The following is a 10,121-nucleotide window of genomic DNA, read 5'->3' as shown; positions in this document are numbered from 1 at the left end:
AAGCAATAGAAAAAATAAACAAATGGGACTACATCAAACTAAAAAGCTTATGCACAGCAAAGGAAACCATCAACAAAACGAGAAGTCAACCTAACAATTGGGAGAAGATATTTGCAAGCCATACATCTGCTAAGAGGTTAATATCCAAAATATATAAAGAACTTATACAACTCAACAAGAAAAAAACTAACAACCCAATCAAAACATGGGCAGGAGACATGAAGAGACTTTTCTCCAAAGAAGATATATGGATGGCCAATAGGCACATGAAAAGATGCTCATCATCACTGATCATCAGGGAAATACAAATCAAAACTACACCAAGATATCACCTTACACCCATTAGAATGGCAAAAATAACCAAAACGAAAAGTAACAAATGTTGGAGAGTTTGTGGAGAAAAAGGAACCCTCATACACTGCAGGGGGGAATGCAAACTGGTGCAGCCACTATGGAAAACAGTATGGAGATTTCTCAAAAAATTAAGAATATAAATACCATATGACCCAGCCATCCCACTACTGGGTATCTATCCAAAAAACTTGAAGTCAGCAATTCCAAAAGTCCCATGCACCCCTATGTTCATTGCAGCATTATTTACAATAGCCAAGATGTGGAAGCAACCTAAGTGTCCATCAACTGATGACTGGATAAAGATGATATGGTATATATATACAATGGAATACTACTCAGCCATAAAACAGAATAAAATCATCCCATTCACAACAACATGGATGGACCCTGATGGAATTATGTTAAGTGAAATAAGCCAGATAGAGAAAGACGAACTCTGTATGACTCCACTCATATGTGGAAGTTAAATATGTAGACAAAGAGAACAGATTAGTGGCTACCAGGAGAAAGGTCGAGTGGGGGATGGGCACAAAGGGTGAAGTGGTGCACCTACAACACGACTGACAAACAATAACATACAACTGAAATTTCACATGGGTGTAAACTATCATAAACTCAATAAAAATTTTAAAACATATATTATTTATAAAATAAAATATTTATGGATAAACCTGAAAAAATGTGAAAGACTTGTACTCTGAAAACTACAAAATATTGCTGAGAAAAGTTAAAGAAGGCCGAAGTAAATGGAGGAATATACTTGCTCATGAGCCAAAGTTTAACATTGTTAAGATGTCAAATTCTCCCCTCCCCCCTCAACTGATCTATAGATTCAGTGCAATTCAGCAGGCTTTTTTGTAGAAATAGACAAGCTAATTCTAAAATTCATAGGGAAATACAAAAGACCCCCAAAGAGCAAAAACAACTCTGAAAAGAACAAACTAAAAGACTAAGGTTATCTGATTTCAAAAATTATGATAAAGCTACAGTAACCAAACTCAGTATGGTATTGGCATAAAGATAGACAAATACATCAATGGAACAGAATAGAGGTTCCAGAAATAAACCCACACATATATAACTGATTTTTGACAGAAGCACAAAGAAAATGCAATGGAGATAGGATATCCTTCTCAACACACACTGCTAGAACAATCGGGTAACTATATGCAAAAAAAATGAAAGTGGATCCATACCTTGTGCCATACACAAAAATTAACTCAAAATGGGTCACAGACGTAAATGTGAAACCTAAAACTATAAAACTCTTAAAAAGAAACATAAGAGAAAACCATTGTAAACTTATGTTAGAAAAGATTCCTTAGATATTACACCAAAAGCATGATCCATACAAGAATAAAATGATAAATTAAACATCACCAAAATTAAAATTTTCTTTTCTTCAAAAGTGTTTATATGAAAAAACAGTGTTGGGAAAACTGGATATCCACATGTAAAAGAACAATATTAGAAACTCACCTTACACTATATACAAAAATTAACTCAACATAGATCAAGGACCTAAACATTAAGAGCTAAAACTATAAAACTCTTAGAATAAAACATGGGAGAAATCTTCATGACATTGAATTCGGCAATGATTTCTTGGATATGATACCAAAAGCACAGACAACAAAAGCAAAAATATTGTACTACATCAAAATTAAAAACTGTGTACTACAGGACACAATTAACAGAACGAAAAGGCAACCCATGGAAAGGGAGAAAACATTTCCAATTTATCTGATAAGGGGTTAGTATATAGAATATATAAAGAACTTCTACAACTCAACCAAAAAACACAAAGAACCCAATTAAAAAATGGGCAAAGAAGACATTTCTTGAAGAAGATATACAGATGACCAATAAACACATAAAAAGATGCTCAACATCACTAATCATTAGGGAAGTGCAAATCAAAACCACAATGAGATATCACTTTACACCTACTAGGGTCACTACTATCAAAAAATAAAAGAAAAGAACAAGTGTTGGAAAGGATATGGAGAAACTGGAACCCTAGTGCACTGTTGATAGAAATGTAAAACATTGCAGCTGCTACAGAAAACAGTATGGTGTTTACTCAGAAAAATTAAAAATAGAATTACCATATGATCCAGCAATTCCACTTCTAGATATATACCCAAAATAATTGAAAGCAGAGATTCAAAGAGATATTTTCACACCCATGCTTAAAGCATTATTCACAACAGCCAAAAGATGAAGGTAACCCAAGTGTCAATCAACAGATGAATGGATAAAGAAAATACGGTATATACTGCAATGGAATATTATTCAGCCTTAAAAAGGAAGGAAATTCTGACACATGCTACAACATGGATGAACCATGAAGACATTATGCTAAGTGAAAAAAGCCAGTCACAAAGGGACAAATACTCTATGATTCCACTTATATGAGGTACAAAGAGTAGCCAAATTCAGAGACAGAAAGTAGAATGGTGGTTGCCAGGGGCTGGGGGTAGGGAGGAATTAGTTAGTGTTTAGTGGGTACAGTTTCAGTTATGCAAGATGAAAAGAGTTCTGAAGATGGATTGTGGTGATGGTTGCACAACAATGTGAGTGTATTTAATGCCACTGAACTTGTACACGTAAGAATGGTTAAGATGGTAAATTTTGTTATATGCATTTTACTGCAATTTTTAAAAATTAAAAAAAGAACCCAATCTGTCAAAAAAGCTTTTTCGGAATGAAAAAAAACAAGACACCTTTTAGAGAATGAAAAGACAAGCCACAGATTGGGACAAAATGTTACAAAGTATATATAGTAGTCCCTCCGTACCCGTGGAGGATTGGTTCCAGGACGCCCCTGCAGATACCAAAATCCACGGACGCTCTAGTCCTTTAGTCGACTCCATCCGAAGATTCAACCAACCACGGATTACAAACATAGTATATGTGGATCCGGAAGGTCAACTGCATCTGGTAAAGAACTTGTATGCTTGGTGGGAATGCAAACTAGTGCAGCCACTATGGAAAACAGTATGGAGATTCCTCAAAAAACTAAACAGATATACCTTATGACCCAGCTATCCCACTACTGGGTATCTACCCAAACAAATTGAAATCAACAATCCAAAGTAACATATGCACCCCTATGTTCATTGCAGCATTATTCACAATAGGCAAGACATGGAAACATTCCAAGTGTCCATCGACTGATGATTGGATAAAGAAGATGTGGCATATATATACAATGGAATACCATTCAACCATAAAAAAAGACAAAATTCTCCCTTTTGCAACAACGTGGATGGATCTGGAGGGAATTATGCTAAGCGAAATAAGCCAGACTGAGAAAGACAAACACCATATGATTTCACTCATATGTGGAATACAAACAAACACATGGACAAAGAAAACAGTTCAGTGGTTACCAGGGGAAGGGGAGTGGGGGGTGGGCACAGGGGGTGAAGGGGAGCACTTGCGTAGTGACAAGAAATATGTACAACTGAAATTTCACAATGATGTAAACTATTATGAACTCAAAAAGAAGAACTTGTATTCAATATAAATATAGAATTTCCAATACTCAACAATAAAAAATACAAACTGTGCAAGAGATCTGAGCACTTTGCCAAAGAGATATATGAATGGCAAATAAGCACATGAAAATATACCCAAGTCATCAGTCAGTAGGGAAATGTAAATCAAAACCACAATGATACAACTACATCCTACTAGAATAGCTGTCAAAAAACTGACAATGCCCAGTGCTGCAAAGGATGTGGAGAAACTGAAACTTTCATCCACTGATGGGAATGCTAAATGGTAGAGCTACTCTGAGAAACAGTTTTACAGCATCTGAGAATGTTAAACATATACTTACCAAATATCCCAGCAATCCAAATCTAGGTATTTACTCTAGAGAAATGAAAACACAAAAAATTGCATGCAAATATTTACAGGTGCTTTATTTGTAATTGTCCCACACTAGAAACAACTCAACGTCCCTTCAACTGGAGAATGGAGAGACCAATGGCAGTACATCCATACAATGGAGTAAGACTCAGAAATAAGGAACTATTGATAGACCCAATAATGTGGATGAATGTCAAATGAATTATGCTTAGTGAAAGAAGCCAGTCTCAAAAGGCTAAATACTGTATAATTCCACTTATATGACACTCTCCAAAAGAGAAAATTCTAATGACAAAGAACAAACCAGGGTTGCCAGGAGTTAGGGGTAGAGAGTTTTGTACTATAAAGCAGCAGGAATAAATTTGGTGGTGGAGGGCGAGGGATAATGGAACTGTTCTGAATCTTGTGTTGGTTACACAACTATACGTATTTGTCAAAGCTTACAGAACTATACGCCAGAGGGAATTCTATTCTGTGTAAATTTTTAAAATAAAATTTAAAAATCTATAGGCATAAAATAAGCCTATATACTGTAGGATTATTTTTACATGATATTCATGCCAAAGCAAAACTATAGGGACAGAAAACTGATCGGTGGTTGACAGGATCTGAGGCTAGGGCTGGGGTTAACTACAAAGGGATCCGGGAGTTTTGGGGGCGATGTAATTATCCTACATCTTGATCGTGATGGTGATTCACTACTGTGTACATTAGTCCAAACTCACAGAACTTAAAAAGGATGAACTTCATTGTATGTAAATTATACCTTAATTTAAAAAAAAAAAGGTAAGAGGGAAAAGTCTCAAGAAACAGCTTTTTTGGGGGGCTGGCCCCGTGGCCGAGTAGTTAAGTTCGTGCACTCCCCTGCAGGCGGCCCAGTGTTTCGTTGGTTCGAATCCTGGGTGCGGACATGGCACCGCTCATCAAACCACACTGAGGTAGCGTCCCACATGCCACAACTAGAAGGACCCACAACGAAGAACATACAACTATGTACTGGGGGCTTCGGGGAGAAAAAGGAAAAAAAATAAAATCTTTAAAAAAAGAAACAGCTTTTTTAAAAACTTATCATAGGCTGTAGAGAATCTGGAGTCCCAGATTCTTAACCTGACATGACTACTTTAGTTCATCTGTTTGATTTGGGCCAAATTATGTTCCTACGCTGCTTCTTACTCATCTAGAGACTACTCTATTTCTAGTACTTACTTACCAGGATCTCTTAAGAGTACTAGAAAATATTTTAAATGTTAAATCATGAAATACCATATGGTTGTAAAATGGCCTTAGCTGTCCTGGTATCCAACTTTCCATTGTAAAACTATTATCTACCAGCAGAGTTTGATAAGATAGTGTGAAATAAGTTGGACCCCATCCAAGGGGACTCAGAGTAGAATTTTTACAAGACTATTTTTTTTAAGACTGGCACCTGAGCTAATATCTGTTCCCAATCTTTTTTTCCTTCTTCTTCTCCCCAAAGCCCCCAGTACATAGTTGTACAGTCTAGTTGTGAGTGCCTCTGGTTGCACTATGTGGGACGCCACCTCAGCATGGCCTGATGAGCCGTGCCATAGCCACTCCATGGATCCAAACAGGCGAGGCCATGGGCCGCCAAAGGGGAGTGTGTAAACTTAACCACTCAGCCATGGGACTGGCCCTCAAGACCCTATTTTTTAAAACAAAAAAAAGCAAGAATGTATTTAAAGGGCTTGATAACACAAACTGGCACACAGTAGGTACTTAATGTTAAGGAGGCAGTATAACACAGAGGAAAGGGCCTGCATAAGGTTTTATCACACCTGGCTTCCAATCCTGGCACCACCACTTAACATGTCATCTTAGGTACACCCTGACAAATTTCTGAGCCTGCTTCTTTATCTTTCACATGAAGAGGCTAATCCCTTACTGGCAGAGCTATACTGAGGGTTAAAGGAGATAACAGGTTTCCAGGGTTTGGTGCAGTTTGTGCTTAAGCAATACATAATTCTCTCCTTTGGCTGCCCTGGAACGCAGCAGTGTGCACTTCCCTGCTGATCAGCCTGCAAGCCAAGGGCGCTCACCACTCCACCACATGGCTCCACTCCTAGGATTTGAGTAATAAATTAGAGGATGACAGCATGAAAGACAAGGCTAAGATGTGGCTGTGGGTCCAAAGAAGGTGTGGAAGTTTGGGGTAGTAGGCAAAGACTGAAGCAATCTAATCTAAGCATCACATCTTTCAGATGTGATGAGTCTTGGGTAGACTGCTGGGAACTAAGGTCGTATGCATAACTAAAACCACCCCTGGGGAAGTGAGAAGATTGTGTTTCTGCTGCCATCATCTACCCCAGTCCCTTTCTGAGGGCCCCTGGGACTGCTTGGGCCCACTGCCCCCGTCTGATGGCGTAAGCTCCTCTGGAGGAGGTGGCTAATTATATTTAATGGGGTATAATGACTTCTAGACACTGGAAAAGGAGTTGCCTGGTGCACCCCAGATACAGAAGCTCTTGAGGATGCAGCCTGTGAATAAATGGCAACAGCACCTTTTTGAATCACAGAATTCAAATGCTGGTACTGGATGAGACATGGTCACACAAGGGCAGGGCCCAGACAGAATGCTTCAGTTCAAGGGATTCCTCCAACTCAGTCTACCCAGGAATGCCCCAAGGCAGGGCTTGCCCCTAAGGCACCCAGCCAGCCTACAAAATGGTGCCTTATTTTCCCTTCGTGCAAACAAGGTAGTGTTTACCACACTTCATCACCAGCCAGGCTTGTGTGTTCTCTTCTTTCCTATATCCTATCCCCAGACCCTTCCAGAGACACAGAAGGCTCATCACTGTTCCCCCTACTCCCTCTGCCGCCCAGGTGAGGATCTGTGGATTTGGGTGGGAGGAAGACAGATGGCCTGTAGCCCATTGCAGGAACGTCTTGTCGCTGAGATCTGTTGTGGACTGGTAAAGAAATCATCACCCTTCCAGGACCACACCCCCCCCCCCCCCCAGATCCACCAGCAACCTAGCCTCTAGCTGCAGGTTTAGCTGTCCAAGAGGGTTTTATGAGGGGTCAGCCCTCCAACCAGTCCAACCTACAGGATTGGGGATAAACTGTTAGCCTCAGGGATCTGCTGATGATTTATTTCTCTTGTAAAAGGAAGTGGGGGTTAAATAAGGGTATTGGGTTTGCCAGTTTCAGCCACTAGAGACTTTTTTTTTTCCTGAAGAATGGACGAAACACCGTGTGTGTGGTGGGAGGTGGGGGGGGGGCAGCACGGTGGGGCTTCTTTTAATATTTAGGTGCTTCAGGGAGAAGCAAACCATTCCATCTGTATTCCCCTATCCCACTGAAACTGGTGCTTGGAGTTGGGGGGTGAGATCAGTCCATCAGTCACCAGCACTGTCATCAGCGTTGCCAGAGAGGTCGAGGACAGACATCATGGTATCAGACAGCTTGCTGGCAAGTTTATCTGCAGATGGAGAAATACAGGCAGTCACTTGGGTGGCTAGCTTGCCAAAAGGAAGCCTGCAGGAGTTAGCCTACATCTATCCTTGGCCTGCACCAAACTCCGAAACTGGCTCATTTACCTCTCAACACTACACAAAACAACTGGTGGGCTGCTGGCAGCCACTGCTCAACCTCACGGGTAGAACCATTGTCTACCTGTGAAATGATCACCCCTACGTAGCTTCTATCTCAGAGTGTCAGATTCACTGGGATCCAAGTATTTTTATCCCTTCCTAGTATCAAAACAGCAAGTTTTTTTTTACCGTGTTGAACTTAGCATTCTGCCAGTACCCTCAAAGCACTCACAGCAAAGAGGCAGCATGACTGTAAGAGCTTTGCGCCTGAAAGCTCACCTCCCATTCCTCGAGGCACACTGAGGAATAGTTATGTTCCTCAAGATTCCCCTCAAACATCACCTCCTCCAGGAAGCCTTCTCTGATCACCCCTACTCCACCACCATCTCCAGGCTGAGTTAGGTTCCCTCACTATGCTTTCTATGTCTTCAGTGTGCTGACAATGTCTGTTTTCTTCTCTCCTCTCCACTCTCCAATAAGACCAGGACTTCACGAGCAATTCATCTGGGGATTCCCAGGAGTCAGGGTGGAATCAGGCCAACAGTGAATGGTTATAAACACAGCCTAATTGAAAGAACTGGGCCAATGGAGTCAATCAATCCTAGGTTTGCATTTTGTCTCCATCAAATATTAATTGTCTTACCTTGAGTGTGTCACTTAACATCTCTGGGCCTGAGTTTCCTCAGTTACCAAATGAGGATAAGACTTTCACAATAAGTTAGTGAAGATCAGTATGCCATGAAGACCTAAATGGGCCAGCCACACAACGGACCACCATCAAAATGGAGGAAGTTCTTTTGTGAATTGACATGGAAATATCCCCAATACATAGTGAATGGAAAAATAATGTGGCAAAACTGTACGTTCAGTAGATTGGCATTTGTATAGAAAAAGAGAACAAAGAATATATAGGTATTTGCCTGTGTTCCTATCTCAGGAATGAGATATAAGAAATTAACTAGTTGCCTATCGGGGTAGGCCTGGATGACTAGGGGATGGGTAGGAGAGAGACATTTTACTATATATCCTTTTGTACCTTGAGTGTATTGCCTAGTGATAAAGTAAACGTTATATATAGCCAGTAAGGTTCCTAACACATAGAAAGCAGATGATAAATAAATGGTGTCTATTTGATATATAGGCTAGGCCAGCGGTTCTCCAAGTGTGGTCCCCAGAGGAGCAACATCAACATCAACTGGGAAACAGTTAGAAACACAAATTAGCAGGCCCCACAGCCAACCTACTCAATTAGAAACTCTGGCGGTGGGTCCCAGAAATCTGTTTTAAGAACCTTCCAGGCAATTCTAATATAAGCTAAGGTTTGAGAACCATTGTGCTAGTAGGTGAGCCTCCTAACCCACCCCTGCCCTCTAACCCTGGTCTGGGGCTGGATACATGGAGATACTCATTCAGGAGCCCCTAAATCAAGGCCCCGGGTGGGCTCTTTATGGAGCACAGGGGGGTGGTCAGGTGCCCCCACCTGTACGCTTCTGCATCTTCTTCTTATTCTTCAGGGCAGATGCCAGAGCCTGGCCCTGCTGCAGGGGGTCCGTCTCCATGATCCTCTGCAGCATTGGGCGGCGGTCTACTGGGCAGACGTCCACTGTGCTATCGTTCCTGGGGCGGTGGTCCACATTGCGCTTAGCCCACCCCATCTGATGACGGTTTGGATTGGTGCAATACCCAGTGAGATCTCCAATCTGGGGAGAGAGAGGATAACAGTGAGGTCTGGGTCCCCAGAGTACCTCCAAAGACTTCTGCAGAGGAGGCAGGGACAAGCTTAGGTAAGAACAGGGAGCCTGGAGCCATGCAGAACTAAGCTCTAAGTTTGGCTCCACCACAAATTAGGTGCTTAGCTAAGCTCTCAGTCACAGTTTGCTCCTCTGTGAAATGGGAGTGGACAATGGGTAGCTTGCATGGCTTTTATAAGAATAAAATGAAAAAGCAGAGTTACCTGATCAACGACAACTGGTATTACAATGATTCTTTGCTCCAGTGACCCTTCAAGGTCTTACTCAATTTGACAAATATTTTCTGACAACTATTTTGTGCCCAGCTCTGTGTGGGGAAATGCTAGAGAAATGAGTCAGATGCAGCCCCATCTTTGGGAAACAACTAGGCTAAAGAGGATACAATCAACCATACCACAAGTCAGAGTGCAGTAAGTGCCCACCAGAGAGACGCAGCATAAGTGGCAGACGTTAAGAGGATGGTCGTGGTCAACACAGTTCTATTGATGGGAAGGTCATTCCTGAGTGAAAATTGGAAAAACACAGAGCATACCTGGGCACCCAAAACAGTGTCTGTTTGGCTGGAGTGGAAGGTAGATGTGGGTAG

At 41.3% G+C, this 10,121-nt stretch overlaps 1 protein-coding gene across 3 annotated transcripts in view; it reads right to left on the bottom strand.

Annotated features, from left to right (window-relative positions):
• Nucleotides 1-4,260: 4,260 nt before the first annotated feature.
• Nucleotides 4,261-10,121, bottom strand: part of GNL3L (G protein nucleolar 3 like) — a 32,683-nt gene continuing 26,822 nt past the window's right edge. For 2 of the 3 annotated variants that reach the window (XM_044763151.2, XM_044763152.2), the window contains exons 15-16: nt 9,265-9,484; nt 4,261-7,672 (exon numbers count right to left, since the gene is read on the bottom strand). In XM_044763151.2, coding sequence (XP_044619086.1) covers nt 7,590-7,672; nt 9,265-9,484 — 303 coding nt within the window. In that variant the 3' untranslated portion in view covers nt 4,261-7,589. The other variant, XM_070501897.1, reaches the window with a different exon arrangement.

The sequence above is a fragment of the Equus asinus genome, chromosome X (genome assembly GCF_041296235.1).
Source record: "Equus asinus isolate D_3611 breed Donkey chromosome X, EquAss-T2T_v2, whole genome shotgun sequence".
Classification (NCBI taxonomy): Eukaryota; Metazoa; Chordata; class Mammalia; order Perissodactyla; family Equidae; genus Equus; species Equus asinus.
Note: the sequence above shows the minus strand (reverse complement) of the source record. Positions and strands in the feature narration are given on the sequence as shown.